This window comes from Drosophila ficusphila, unplaced genomic scaffold, assembly GCF_018152265.1.
Source record: "Drosophila ficusphila isolate 14025-0441.05 unplaced genomic scaffold, ASM1815226v1 contig_791, whole genome shotgun sequence".
NCBI lineage: Eukaryota > Metazoa > Arthropoda > Insecta > Diptera > Drosophilidae > Drosophila > Drosophila ficusphila.
The window spans coordinates 8,355,884-8,370,817 of record NW_025064737.1 but is presented as its reverse complement, the minus strand read 5'-3'; the positions used below and the strand labels follow the sequence as shown (position 1 = coordinate 8,370,817).

At 38.8% G+C, this 14,934-nt stretch overlaps 2 protein-coding genes across 3 annotated transcripts; one reads left to right on the top strand and one right to left on the bottom strand.

Moving 5' to 3' along the window:
* Window positions 1-320: 320 nt before the first annotated feature.
* Window positions 321-13,100, bottom strand: LOC108088047 (tachykinins). 2 transcript variants are annotated; one of them, XM_017185682.2, is made up of 4 exons: window positions 13,014-13,100; window positions 1,679-2,404; window positions 1,240-1,465; window positions 321-887 (listed from the first exon to the last, which is right to left on the bottom strand). In XM_017185682.2, exons 2-4 carry the CDS (start codon window positions 2,345-2,347, stop codon window positions 874-876), a joined length of 909 nt encoding a protein of 302 aa, XP_017041171.1. In that variant the 5' UTR covers window positions 2,348-2,404; window positions 13,014-13,100; the 3' UTR covers window positions 321-873. The 2 variants fall into 2 exon arrangements, with proteins under 2 accessions (XP_017041171.1, XP_017041172.1); XM_017185683.2 differs by having other exon boundaries at window positions 1,240-1,441.
* On the top strand, window positions 6,009-10,944 carry LOC108088046 (beta-galactosidase). Its single transcript, XM_017185681.1, has 5 exons — window positions 6,009-6,159; window positions 8,161-8,382; window positions 8,446-8,660; window positions 8,806-9,223; window positions 9,729-10,944. Exons 2-5 carry the CDS (start codon window positions 8,162-8,164, stop codon window positions 10,786-10,788), a joined length of 1,914 nt encoding a protein of 637 aa, XP_017041170.1. The 5' UTR covers window positions 6,009-6,159; window position 8,161; the 3' UTR covers window positions 10,789-10,944.
* Window positions 13,101-14,934: the final 1,834 nt, after the last annotated feature.

Here is a 14,934-nt window from a genome sequence, read left to right as displayed (position 1 = left end):
CTGAACCAGCTTATTAGAAGTCTTCTCATATTTTGAAACTGTTTCTTTCCGTTTTTTATTGTGTTGTTTAAACAAGATGTCAGCTTGTAGCTACATGTGTAGATAAAATTGAATTTCTGGGAACTGTGAGAAGACTTTTTAATGTGTTCTCGTATTTAATTGCTCATTGTTTTGATTTTAGTCAATATCAGATAAAAAGAAAAAGAAAGTCTACTTTGAAAGGAAGAAGCTCGAATGCTCTTTCACCTTGAATGTAAAGATTATATATTAAATTAGGTTTCCTTTAAATAACATTTTTATGATTTGTATTAATACATTGATTTCACTTTTTGAAATAAATATTTATTCATTATTTACAATATTTATTTGTGCTATTTATGTATGTGTATATATCTCTTGTATACGTAGATGTACCACAATGAAATTGTTTCATTATATATATTTTGAAAATAAATAAATGTTTCCCCTTTTTTTCTCTTTTATGTGCATTTCAATTTGTTCTAGTATAATGTACTTTATAGTTTTGATTAAAAGTTTACACTTAGATATGCAAATAGTATAATTGAACCCACTCAAATCTCGAATCTTCGTTCAATTCCAATTAAATTAACAAAACATTATTTGCAAGTCTCGTTATACATTAAGCTGAAATTGTGTGTCATTAACAAAGTAAATCTTATCGGTGTACTTGTGTGTGTGTGTGTTCGTGTTTTAAATAATCTCCAGCCCAGTGATTATTTGAAACACTCTTGTGATCCATTCTGTTTCCAAATCTGCTCTCCCGGTCCCCTGCGTCGATCCGTATTTCCCTTTCCTAGTTGTGCAGCTCTAAGAGGAACTTCCATCAAGATCATTCAAATCATTCAACGTCGTCTACTCGAAAAGTGCTGAGTGGAATGAAAGAAAAAGAATAATTACCCAAATAATTAACAAATGTCGTACACAATTTTTTTACAATTTAAATGGGATTCCCAAAATCACGAAAGAAATACAATATAATGATGATAGAACAAAGATAATTGATTGGACACTCAGCCGGAAATTCAGGTGATCAGTTTAAAAAGTTTTTGGCCTCAGATTGTTTGTTAAATTTATTTAAAAGCTTGATTAAGTATTTGTTCTCTTATGAGATGTTAAAATTAATATTTATTTATTTATAAATAATATTTATTTACATATTATTTAATAAAAAAAGATCAAAGAAATTTTAATTTAATTATATTAGAAGTTAAGAATTACCTGGTCGCTTGCCGCGCATGCCCAAAAATCCATTTGGCGCCCGCTTTTCTTCCCAGAGATATAGCCATGGGTGAACCAGAGATTGCTGATCCCCATTTCCGATTCCGTTTCCCTCCAGATCGCTCTTCTTACCGCGCACCGCCACAAATTTGCTATTGAAGTCGGCGAAGCGCTGTTGTTTTCCCCTCAAGTCGTTGTAGGACTTTTTAAAGAAATTGTGCCAGAACTAGAGGCCATTAGATCTTCATATCTCTTAGAAAGCAAGACAGTGGACGCTTATATGGACTAATTACTAATTAATTATAAACTTAAAAGAAATTATTTGAATACTTTATTTATTTAACTTTAATCAGAAATTACTTTTCCTAATTATTACCTAAAGTTCATCTTAATAAGAGACCACTGTACTTGCCAAAAGAATCAGGATCAGTCGACTTACCTGTGAAAGAGCAGCTCGCTTAAAGTGTTGGTGGGAAACGTCCTTCTTGCCCCGCATCCCCACAAAGGAGTTCACAGGCGCCCTTTTCTGCGACAGTTCCATGGCGTCATCCCCTTCCGTCTCCTGATCTTCATCCCCACCCAGAAGAGCAGGACGCTTGCCCCGCATCCCGGTGAATCCTGTGGGCGCCCTCTTGCCCACAGGTGAGCCCTCACCGGCCGTCAATCGTTCGAAGAAGTCCTGCAGCAGGCTTTCCCGTATCCGCTCCTCCTCCAAATGCTGAAGGACATCTGAGAGGCGGGCGTTGATCGGGATGAACTTCTTGCCGCGCATGCCCACAAAGGACGTTGGAGCCTTCTTTAACCGCAGTGCGTTCTCGGAGTAGTAGCTGTTCCCCTCTTCATCGGCGTAATCGAGAGGATCGGGTCCTGATTCGTGTCCTGTTTCCAGCCAGTTGCCTTCCGAGGTGTCCCGCTCCTCCTCCTTCTTGCCGCGCATCCCGATGAAACTGGCTGTGGGCGCCCGCTTCACCACCCTGCGCAGCTGGTCGGCGGCAGGTGGCACCGGACTGGCCGAGGTCTCTGGCTCCACATCCGCCGCAGTCGAAGGTGCCGTTAGCAGAAGCAGCAGCAGAAGCGCCACCGCTATCAAACCGCTTTGGGGACGCATTGGACGTAGCGAGCTTTTAGGCGGGCGTGGAAGTCAATGCGCTGCTGGAGGAGCGAACTAATAAAATAAAACAGTCATAAGCCATACATGTAAACTCAAATAATTAATCTTTTTAAGAAAGAAAGTCATTTTAAACTAATGCGGCCAATTAGATGGTATTATTATCAATATTAAGAGAAATACATAAATACTTTGAAACAGATCTATAGTAAAACCCATTTGAAACGCTTTAAAATTTTCCTACCAATTTATAATTATTTTGTTCTCATTATTCCATAGGTTACTATTACTGCCCAAATATATACATTTGTAGAAATACTTAGTTCTGCTCTTAATTCTTGGTATCCGTAATGCAAATGTACTCGTATAGTTTTTAACTTGCAAGCTTTTGACTGCCCGGAATAAAAACCGGAGGCAGAAAAATCCTCACAAAATGTTTTCCATTTCATTTCCTGTTTTGTTTGTTTTGATTTCGTTTTTTTTATTTTGATTTTGTCTTTTTATTTTGCATGTGCTTTACATAGTGCATTTCGCCTCACCAATTCCCGGTGGCGGCGTCTACTTGACCTTTTTGCAGTTGTTTTCTAGGAAGGGCACGGTGCATGAGTGGTTAAAGGGTTTGGTTGCAAAAGCTGAAGGTCTTAAACATAAATGCATGTGGCAATTTAAATAGGACCAAAAAAATCTCAAGCAAGTAAACATATATTATTTTTACACAAATTTTTTGTTAATGAGCTAAATGTTATTATTCAACATCTAAAATTCACCTATTGGTAATAACAAATTACGTAATAAAAAACACAACAATGACCCACCAACTTATCTTTTGCTCATTTTGTTAGCATATTAATATTTTGAGTCATTCTATTTAGAATTTAATTTACAGAATTGCCGCATGGCTAAAGTTTCTATGAAAATGGGCGTAAACACAAGGCTGCTCGCTTGCAGGTCGTTTGGCGAGATGCAATTGAGGGTAAAATTTAACGGTTGCTGATGTTGCAATTTATAGTCCCAAATGCAAACACGAATGGAGATGTGCAGAAGGGTACACTCAAGAATCTTGAAAAAGTCTGGAATCTTTAAAGAAAAAATGCTGACTTGCTTTTACTCCAAATTTTTTTTAAAGTTTTCTAAAAAAGGAAAATTAATTAGATGCCTTTACTTTTGAAGTCTTGGCTATTTCATTTATTAAAAGCGTTTGAAAGTTTTGTTTAAATGTTGTTGAAAATTTTAATATGAATCAAATTTAAATAAAGATATATAATATAAGTTTCATTAAATTGATAATTTTTTAATTTATTTAAAGAAACAATATATCTTTTGCGGCTTTTGAGTATTTGTTGTTTCATCTGCAGTGGCAAGTGCAGCATCCCAGGCCACGAGTATCTGCAGCGTGTTGACGCCACGCATGATTATGCCCCGCCTTGTAAAAGTCAAATTGCCATGCAAATGCCCCGGCCCGATGGCTAAAACCAGGGGGAAAATGGTGTTGGAGCTGCAGCGACAACTGGAGCAATAGATGCAAAAACTGGGCGACGTCTAACGATGCGCACAGGAAACAACAAACATGTAATTCAATTGATTGCCACCGGCGGCGTCAACCGCAAACAAGCAAACACTGCGAGGAGCAAAAAAAAAAAGAAAAAAGAGGAGAAGAGCTGGAGCAATTCAATTGAACTTAGCAAAATGCATTTGAATTCAATTGATGTTGAGTTTGCCACAATCAACAGGTTGCTCGGCACTTAAAACTCATCACTATTATGCTTACGACGCCTTTATTCCGCAATGTTTGCTTGGAGTTTGAGTTGAGCTTAAGTGCTTAAGACCCCATAGTAGTCGCTTTTAAAGTTTAAATTATAATAGCAAGGGAAAAAAGGAATAGACCTAAAATGCCAAAAGGACAATTGGATGAGGAATTAAGCTACATTAATTTATAAATATAAGAACTTATATAAATATTGAAATCATTATCATACCGAGAACAGCAAAGTATTTTATTAAAATAAACAGATGTGGTAAAATTTCATTTAAAATACAATAATAATTACTTATCATTTATTAAAAAAGCGCTTCTCTTATGAGTCATAAATTAATCAATAAAATCCGTTGATCCGATTTAAGGCAGAATTATTTCCCAGCTTAACCCACTGTGCGATGTCAAACTAATGCCACGAAAGTTTGCTGCTGCAAAATTAACAGCGTGCAAATGTGGCGAGCTTCCGGTTCTCGAGCTACCTGGCCTCGGCTCGTCAGGCCACGTCCTGGAAATCAGGACATCAGGACATCAGGTTGACAGCGGACAGCCGGACAATGGAGCCTACTAGGACTATTCCTGAGTCCCGTGCTAACTCCCTCTGCTGCTTTAATGCGATGCCGGGCGAAATGCGGATAAGCTGTTAACTTGGCCATGTCTGTTGTCTAATTGTCTATGTAGGACGCTCTCTATCCCCCGAACGTGTGTGTGCCTCGGGGTTTTGATGTGTGCGAGTGTCTGTGTGCGTGTGCATCCCAAAGGACACTTTAAACTGCCGACAGGCGTGTGAGATTAAAGACGTGCCAAGTCGTCCTACGCCTAGATTTACATTTTGGCCAACACATTGTGTGTGCGCTCGCTCGTCTTCCTGGAGAACGGTTTGTGGTTGGCCTTTTTGGTGGGTGGGTGGATAATATAGGTCCATTAGCCCAGTTGAAGGGACAGCGAAATGAGACCCAACAACAACCGACGGGCCAACTGAACCAGAAGGCCGGCAGAAACGTATGAAATTAATAATAAAACAACATGGAAAATTCACTTTTTGGCCAATTGCCGGCGGCTGCATTCGCATGTCACCCTATTTTGCATGCCAGGAGGCCAGAGTTCATGCCAAAACAAACACAAACACCCGGACACACCAACACATACAGTTAATGCATAAAAAATGAGGCGTGACTGTACTTTTAAATCGACTCTCCGTCCTGAAAGCAGCTGCAGCCCAATTTTGAGTTTCCACCGGCATCTGGGCAGGCGTGTGTATTTTAAATAAATTTACATTAATTTTTTGGGAACGACTTCGATAAGCCTTTGGGCCATGGCCAATTGTAAAGCTCTCGCTCAATTCAAATAAAAGGACGACCTCAATATAATGGGTTGAAAGTCAAGGATCATCTGATGCTAAGACAACTTGATTATTTCTTGTAAAATAACCAATCTAAAGAGGGTTAATAAAAACAGAATTGTATCCTCAGTGCTCTTAGAAGATACGGATGACATTGATTGCCCTTATAGAATTCTTATAGAATTTGGAATTAGTGTAAACATACAAACAATTCAATTTGTATCAATATTATTAATTATGTTCTTTCATTTCATTGTAAATAATAATCATCTTCTAACTTAAGAGTGTAAACAGCATTTTATATAATATTTTCTAAAGTATATACCCTTTGCTTATGTAATCATTGGATAGTTCTCTTAGTTTTATATTTTTTTTTCAAAAAATGTTAAATTTTTCCTTAGTGGTTTCTACACTGCTACACTTTTGTAGTTTATTGTTCTTTCAGTTTCAGCGAAATGTTGCCCAACAAATGTTGCCTTTGCGGTGCAATTATTCCGGCCACATGTTGCCAGTCGCGTCTTCGGTTCTGCACTTAATCGGGAATTCTACGCAACGCACGATCAGTTTGAAATTGTGTTTGGAGCGGAACGCTTGGCGCACTTTTCCCTTTATAGCTCCAAATCGTCGCGTTTGCAGTTCGTGTTTTAATTTGGTTTCTGTTCCAAATAGACTAAAAAATAATTACTTCTTCAACTGAGTGCAGTTGTGATCACCGAGGTGAGTGTCATTTACAAATTGGAGCTCGACGCAGCAGGCTTTTTCTAAAGAGAACACCTGGTTTTCTTTCCACTGCAAAAGAACAATGGGCGATCGGCAACTTTCTCGCCTAATTGTCAGTTGAATGGAGCACACAACGGGGTTCCAGGGCAGTAAATTTCGGGTAGTTCAGTCAGGTTGTGGAAATGCAAAATAATCTATTTAGGTCAGATGCCTAAAATGTTCTGGGCTTGAGCCCTTGTTAGTGTTCCCGTTCTGATTCTCCCTTCGGTTTGTTTAAATTTGTTGGATCGGGTTCCCATATAGGGAATTTTTTTCGTTATACATATAGTCTGTAAAAGGTTAATTGCCGTATCAGGGCTGATATTTTACAGATCATTTACTTTAATGGGAACTTTGCTTATCAGGATTAAGACAGATGAGAAGCTTCTGAAGATAAGAAGTCGGGAATCACAGCTTGTAAATCACAATCGAGAGTAAATACTTATGCATTAGGTTCAATTAATTTTAATTTATTATCAACTGTCAATAAAGCGTGTAAATTGCACAAATATAAACGGGTTTGCAACAATTTTTGAATCTCGGACAACATTTTTTAATTACTTCAGTTCAAAATATGTTGATAAGATCAACAACGGAGATTCCCAATAAATTTAGCAATTGAGTTACCCTTGATAAGCCCAACGTACTCTTTAGCAAAATTACTCTATTATAACATTTAAAATTGGTGAAAATAAATGGAAACTATTTATCAATGAATCATTGTCAACAAAACAAACTACTCCAAGCGGAAAACATTTATGAAATGATGACAGTCAAGCATCAGAGGATTATGAATCACAAATAATATTCTTTCGTATGCTGAATATACATTATGCTGCCTGGAAAAATATTCATAGTTCAGCGCAATCAAAATAATCCGCATCCAGAACAAAAATAAAACACAAACACACGTAGCATACATTTGTCAAATCGCATAAGGTGAAGACGCTAAAGCAAAGAAAAAATTTGTGGCGATAAGAATGAATCCATAATAAAGTGTCCGAGTACTGAAATAACAATCCATTATTATTGCCGAACAGCTGCCGTGGAAATACAAAAGTATTTATGAAGCTCTGCGCCAAGCAGCCAGATTAAATAATTTACTTAGGCTGAGCTTGCATTAATTAACGAAACCCGATGGGAATGCAGGCACAGGCCCGCAAGAACTCCCGCCAAAATGAAATGAGGGTAAATGGAATTAATTTCAAGCAATTCATAAGCAAAACAAACAAAAGATTATATCGTTTTGTTGTCACTAAGCAATTGAGCCGTGAACTTCAATTGAATTGAAACGAGACAAGCTTTGCACTGCGTTGAACTCAACTGGGTTGAGCTGAACCGCGATGATTTAGATTGATTCTCTAGGAAGCGGAACGGGTTAAGACTTTATACTAGCCGGAAGAAAGTCCCGTCTCTGGGCATAGGGAAAACAGATCACTTTAAGATCTTAAGTGCATTCTTCTAAGATTACGCAAACAGCACATGGATTTACTATCTAGTTATCAATAAATATTGTTCATATATTATTGTTCAATACTAGTTATTCCAGATCGGTATGACAGATAGATATTTTATTTTATTAAATTCTACTCATCATGTACGATTGAAAGTCTTTTAAGTTCTTAAAATGTGTGTCACTTTTGCCTACTTTCAATAGTCTAGGTGCCTCTGTTATCACCGAAGACAACATTTTTTCTTGAAAACATCGGTGTTTAGTATTAGATAAAGTCAACTTAGTTCTTTGTTATAAGTATTTTGTGTAAAATTATCAGTACTCCTAATTGCTACAAGATGAAAAAACTGCTTCACCGTTTTGGTAACCAAGTTGTTGTGAAATAAAGGGCTATGAAATAGTTTACATTCGTAGGAAACTTGGAAAACGTTCTTAAAAAAGTAAAAAAAATGTATTAAAGAAAACATTTCTTATTTCATTTCTTCTTCTTTATCTTTGATTAATAGGATGAAGTTCATTCTATTGGCCTTGGTGGGGCTGTTCTCAGTGATGGGAACAGCTTCAGCGAATCGGACCTTCACAATTGACTACGATAATGATCAGTTTCTAAAGGATGGAAACCCCTTCCGGTTCATTGCTGGTTCCTTTCACTATTTCCGTGCTCATCCAGCCACTTGGCAGCGGCATTTGCGAACCATGAGAGCAGCGGGTCTAAATGCAGTTACAACGTAGGTCTTTCATACATTAATAACTAATAATGAATAAATAGTCATCCTAAAAAATACTACTAGCTACGTCGAATGGTCATTGCACAATCCCCGGGATGGAGTTTATGTCTGGAGTGGAATTGCCGATCTGGAGCACTTTATACGATTAGCTGTGGGCGAGGATCTGTTAGTTATTCTGAGACCAGGTCCTTATATTTGTGCAGAGCGTGATATGGGAGGATTTCCCTACTGGTTGCTAAACAAGTACCCAGGAATTCAACTTCGCACAGCGGATATAAGTAAGTACCCTGATTAGCTATAAACACATTTGGGATTATAAAGAAATAATACATTTAAAGCTTTAAAATTCCTATACTATATCTTTGGTTTACACATTTATAAACACTGTTTATCCTGAATTCAATTGACACATTTTTTCCCCAGATTATCTTAGCGAGGTACGCATATGGTACACCCAATTGTTTGCCAAGGTGTCCAAGTATCTTTATGGAAATGGAGGACCAATTATCATGGTCCAGGTGGAGAATGAGTATGGATCTTATTTTGCTTGCGATCTCAACTACCGCAATTGGATTCGTGATGAAACCGAGAGTCATGTCAAAGGTCAAGCGGTGCTCTTCACTAATGACGGACCAAGTGTTCTTCGCTGTGGTAAAATCCAAGGCGTTCTGGCCACCATGGATTTCGGAGCTTCTAACGATCTGAAGCCCGTTTGGGCCAAGTTGCGAAGGTACCAGCCAAAGGGACCGCTGGTTAATGCCGAATATTATCCTGGGTGGTTAACCCACTGGACGGAACCGATGGCCAATGTGAGCACGAGATCAATTACATCGACTTTTATGTGAGTTAAAAGTGTTGTTTTTACCTTAAATATAATATCATATATTTAATATTTATTAGACAAGGAAGCAAATATTTTTTTTTATTAAATTTAAGCCGTACGTTTTCTGAAATAGAGTTGGAAATGATTTCTGAGACACTTGAATTTATTTTCTTACTAAAAATCTGCCATAATTGTTTTTAAGCCACACGCTTGCATAAAAAGTACTGCCTCGATGACTAGGAACTATCTTAATGACTACTAAATATTTAAATTACAGTATAGAACATCTTTCAGAGATAAGTATTACATTGCGCTCAGCTTTTTAAGAATCATAATGCATAGCTGTGAAGCACAGATTTTTTTAGTGATCTCGGAAACCTGTTTAGTGAAGTTTGTTTAGTTAGTTTTCTTTCGAACTACCTACATTATCTGTCACTTCCTATATGACTAAGAACTAAAAACTAAAAAACATATGAGATTATTATTGCATTCAATTTATGTTTATGGTTTCACTTTTTTTCAGAAACATGCTGGACAGCGGTGCCAGTGTGAACTTCTATATGTTCTATGGCGGCACTAATTTCGGCTTTACGGCTGGAGCAAATGAGATCGGACCAGGAAACTACATGGCGGATATAACTAGCTACGATTATGATGCACCAATGACGGAGGCTGGAGATCCTACGCCCAAGTACCAGGCCCTGCGTCGCATCATCGCCAGGTATCTTCCCCAGCCAGATCAACCGGTTCCCGGACCCGTTCCAAAAAAAGCCTACGGAACAGTTCGCCTGGTCAGCTGCTGCTCTCTACTTTCTCCAGAGGCACGATCCCGACTTTCCACTGGCTTTGTGCAGTCTGCAAAACCAAAGAGTTTCGAGGCTCTGGGGCAGTATTCTGGATTAGTGCTTTATGAAACCTGGCTGCCCAGTTTCCAGCGGGATCCTAGTATCCTGAACGTTCCCGGAATAGCAGATCGAGGTTATGTCTATGTGGACGGGGAGTTTGCGGGTTTGCTGGCCAGGGAAACACCCGTATTCGAGCTACCACTGAGTGCAAGTGCCGGAAGGAGGTTACAAATCTTGGTGGAGAACCAGGGTCGCTTGAATTATGGTCGCCAGCTGAATGATTTCAAGGGAATCCTGCGGGATGTGCGTCTGGACAAGCAGGTGCTGAACAACTGGAATATGACACAGTTCCCGCTGGAATCGTATGACAGTCTGGAGCAGCTGATTACCCATTCGGATGAGGCAGCTCGTCAGGATTTCCAGCAGCTGAAGAAGTTGCGAACCATGCTTGGCACTGGACCAGCTATTTACCACGGCCAATTGGATATCCAGAAGGAAGCGGATCTGGCAGACACCTATCTGGATATGTCCGGTTGGGGCAAGGGTATTGTCTTTATAAACGGAGAAAATCTGGGCAGATACTGGCCACTGGTGGGGCCACAAGTCACCCTGTATGTACCGGCTCCCGTACTCAAGGTGGGTTCCAATCGGCTGGTGGTGGTGGAGTACCAGCAGACACCCACCTCACAGGAGCTGCATTTCCGGGATAACCCAATCCTGAACGCGAGAACCGTTTAGCTCCTGGCCTAAGGACCTTCGCGACGTGCATCCATCGCCATATAACATCATGCATCCATCATTCGTTAATGTAGATCTAAATGTAAATTTATGCGGTTTAAGTTCTTTGTGAGACATTAAAGCGACTCCGACGGACGCGTCTTGTCTGCCTCGTTATCCCTTTTGTAAAGGACTCATTAAAGCTGGGGGGCATATGGAAACGTGGGCAGGGGAGTGACGGGTCTGTCATGTGTGACCTTTGTGCCTTGGCCAAATTAATCCCTAATGATTGAAATTGAAATCCACAGAAATGCGCTGATGACAAGCTGTAAGTCAAAGGCGGGTCGAAAAATGAGTCGCGTCTTGGTTCGTTGATTCTGAGGTGCCTAAAAGTTTTTTTTATGACAGTTTCAAAATCCCTCTCTGTTTGTTTCCTCAAGAAATTTAGGTTTCTAAGTAAGTTGCCCCGAAAATTCTCTCCTGATTTATAAATCAGTGCATGTGTTAGACTTTGGGTTTGTGGAGATAAGATTTTTTGATGAACCTTCTTCAACTCAAATTACTTTTAAATGCCTACAGCATTTTTACATTTTAATTATATCTAAATAAACTTGTTTAATATAAAAAAAGAGTCTCATGTACATTTAGTTTCAAGATGAACACATATAATTATTTATAGGCCTTGGCTTTAAATTAACTTCGTAATCTTATTTATTCCTTATCAATCAAAAAAATTAGTAAACACTTGAAACTAGTGATTGAGTAAGAACAAGGTTTAATTATTTAACACTTGTTTTAAATAATGGGGTCTGTTAATTGCAAGTTTCCTTTTTAATATAATATTTATAGCTTTGAATAACATTTAGTTATCCAGAACTTTCTTTTAACTGCCATAAAATATTTAGCTAAATTGCCAACCTGGCCAGCAGATGCTATTTTTGTTCGCCATTAGCCGGAGTGTTCCGGCGTGGAGAATCACTCCCCACTTGGCCATTTCTTGATGCCGTAATGAGTCCGGCAGCTACAGTTGTTGGCCGGGTTAATTAGTGCGGACTCACACACTCGCATGCAGTGGCTTACATTTAAAAGGATCTTTTAGGCGCAGCTGCAACTCAAGTATTTGTGTATTTTGCTGGCTACACATGCTGTAATTGCCCTGTTCTCGTTGTCCAAGTTGACATAAAACAAGTTAAGACCCAGGGGCAGTTTTAAAGCGCCGCCTCATGTCGCCCGGTGGCCACCACCCATCATCCCATTCCACTCCTGGTTTTCCAGTAGTGTCTTTTTGGGAGAGTGCTCCCTTGTAATGGAATGGCGTTGCGTGCTGCCACCGGATGTGTGCCATCATCCCATTCCGGCATCCCAGAATCTGGTCCCCTGCATTGATGTTGCTTTTTATTAGCTTTGGCCGCCGGCTGCCAATTGATGACGGGCATCCGCCACAAACAATGTTTTTGCTCTCGCCGGACCGAAATATGTAAAACAAAAGCAACTTGACTTTGAAAATTCCCAAGAACTTTGCTCTTCTGATTTTATCACTCAATTGTTATGAGGATCTTGTCAGCTAATAAGGCAAATTAACACATTGTCAGCTGAAGTCGCCCAAAATGTATTCCACAATAATCAGGAGTCACTCCTAGTTCCTAGCAGTTCTAACTCCAGCTTTAATGTGTGAAATTTGTGAGGATTAAGTAAAATTTCTCGTTTTATCTTCTTTAAATTGGGCGTAAGCCACCCAAGAAGTTTAACGGTCAGATGGTCAAATGCGTTGACATAAAAACTTGTTGATATTAAACAGACCCCTGAGATCAAATAGGTTATAAAATCCAATAAGAAAGTTAAATTATTGCACTAAACAGCTGAACCATTAAATTTAAATGTTTTGTTTTTATGCTTGAGGCGGATGTTTTGACAACGTTTTCCATAATTCCAGTCTAAATATAAAAAGTGTGAAATCCAATAAAGTATGGCACTGGTCAAAAATGTTACAAAACATATTTTTCAAATATTCAACAATTTAAATGTGTAATTCTAAAACTTGGTAAGTAAGATATTTTGATTTTAAGGAGAATAATGTAATCTTTTAATTTTTAATTTAAAGTTTATGTTGTTTAAGTTTTTTAACGTGATTGGTAACCATAATTTTTAAAATTTTCGACAATTTTATTGCCAACTTGATTTCGTGTTATTCAGGTAAACAATATTTTACAGTAATATTGCAAGTCTTAATTTTAGTTTTCACTTACGAATAAGGCCAATCTGTTTTGGATATATCTTTCACTTTGTTTTATCTGTTTTCCCAACTGCTCGCGTGACGACCGCGCCGAGAAGTATGCAACAACTGAGCGACAGATCGAAGCGACAACGGACCTTTATAAAAGCTGAAGAAGGACAAACCGAAACAGGAAGCCCGACCGGCAGGACACGAAGGCAAGCTACATACACACTCACATAGAACAGCCGAGCATCGGGTTCGTGCATATCAACAATTGGTCGAATAGAATCTGAAGCGATACGAGGTGTGTCTGTGTGTGTGTTTGCGTGTGCAGTGTGCTCTTTTATGCGGCGGCCACTTCACCGTGGAATAAAAATTTGCCTCTTCGCCGAGCAATTGAATTGAACGGAAAGTCTGTTTGCATATGTGAATAAAACATATGCAAAAAGTAGGCGAAATTCAAAAGGTAAAAAAATGGAAAGCGAAATGGGAATGGGGCAGCAAACTGGCAAACTGGCCAACTGGCAGAGCCCCACATGTAAGAAGGAAAATTAATTTCGATTTCTGTTATTCCATACGCATTTCGCTTTTGCTTTATTTTAATATTTATGATTTACATTCACCTTTTGCATGCGAAATGGTCAAATAAAAATTATGCACTTTGTTGGTTTTTCCCGCGCTATTTGTCCAAAAAATTTGTAATTAAAATTATTCCCACACGCAGGCCATTAAGCAAACAAAACCATTGTCCCCAATAAAAACCCTGTTAATTTGTATTTAGTTTAATAAGTGTGGAAAAACAGTTGCTTTAAATAACAACTCGAAAGTGTTCAACAAAAACAACTAATAAAAAAATATTAACTATGGAAGAAAAATTAAAAAAAATGAATTGTTTTTCAACAATGAATGCTAACAATAATTTTTTGGGGATCTTGTATAGTTGTCTTGTTTCCCAGTTTTTATTGATTATTCGTTTTAATTTAAGAAAATTAAATATTGATAGCTCGATTTAAGCTCGATTACACAACGTCTTTCAATGAATAATAACCTTTTTTTCTTATGTTTTCACAAAACCTAAGAGTTTACTCCTAATGAATTCGATGAACCACTGGTCCAGTAGATCAAACACTTTGAAATAAATAAATTTAAAGCGTAGAGGCGGGAATCATCTCATATGCGTCACGAACTGAGCCGGAAAATTTGTTTCTGAAAGATTTAAGCGGGAACGACCATCTGAATTGCACTTGAGGCGAGGTCGCGGCATTCAAGATAAGACGCCCGCAACACCCACGCGCCACTCGGAAAGGCCAAGTGGATGCCACACATCCGGGGGCCAGTAGTTGTTCAGCTTGTTGCAACTACAACGCCACCGTTTTTTCGGTCTAAAATTAAACGTGGAAGCACCGCCGTTTCCTGATGCTGGCCCCATCTTATCTTATGCGCATCCCTTCTCGCGAGATTTCCTTCCGCCTTGCGCCATTGAGTCGTAAAAGTTACAGTGTACAGGGCTCGCTAAAATTTGCATTTAAATTGCAACAGATTTTGGGAAATGGAAAATAGCCAATTTCTCACTCCTGCACAATTAGCAGATTTCCCAACTAAAGGAATCGTTCGACGGCCATTAAAACTCCCACAACGACTACGCATTGCGAATTGTCCCCGTTGACGCAACAAATATTTGCTGGAACCATTGGTAAACATAATTAGCATTTAATTAAAATAAAATTGCCCATCGATAGACAAGCAATTTGTGATTTGATTATCACAATCAAATAAAACCGCCGCAAAGCCTTTCGCTTGTGTAAATAGCCGACTCCGCGAATTGGGAACAGGACCAGATAAGGTCCTATACCGCTGGTACCAGCTGATAACTGCGGAATATGAACGTTAAGTGTGCGATTGATTGGATTATGGCTCTTTTGCAGCGGATGGCATTTTATGGGTCAGTGATA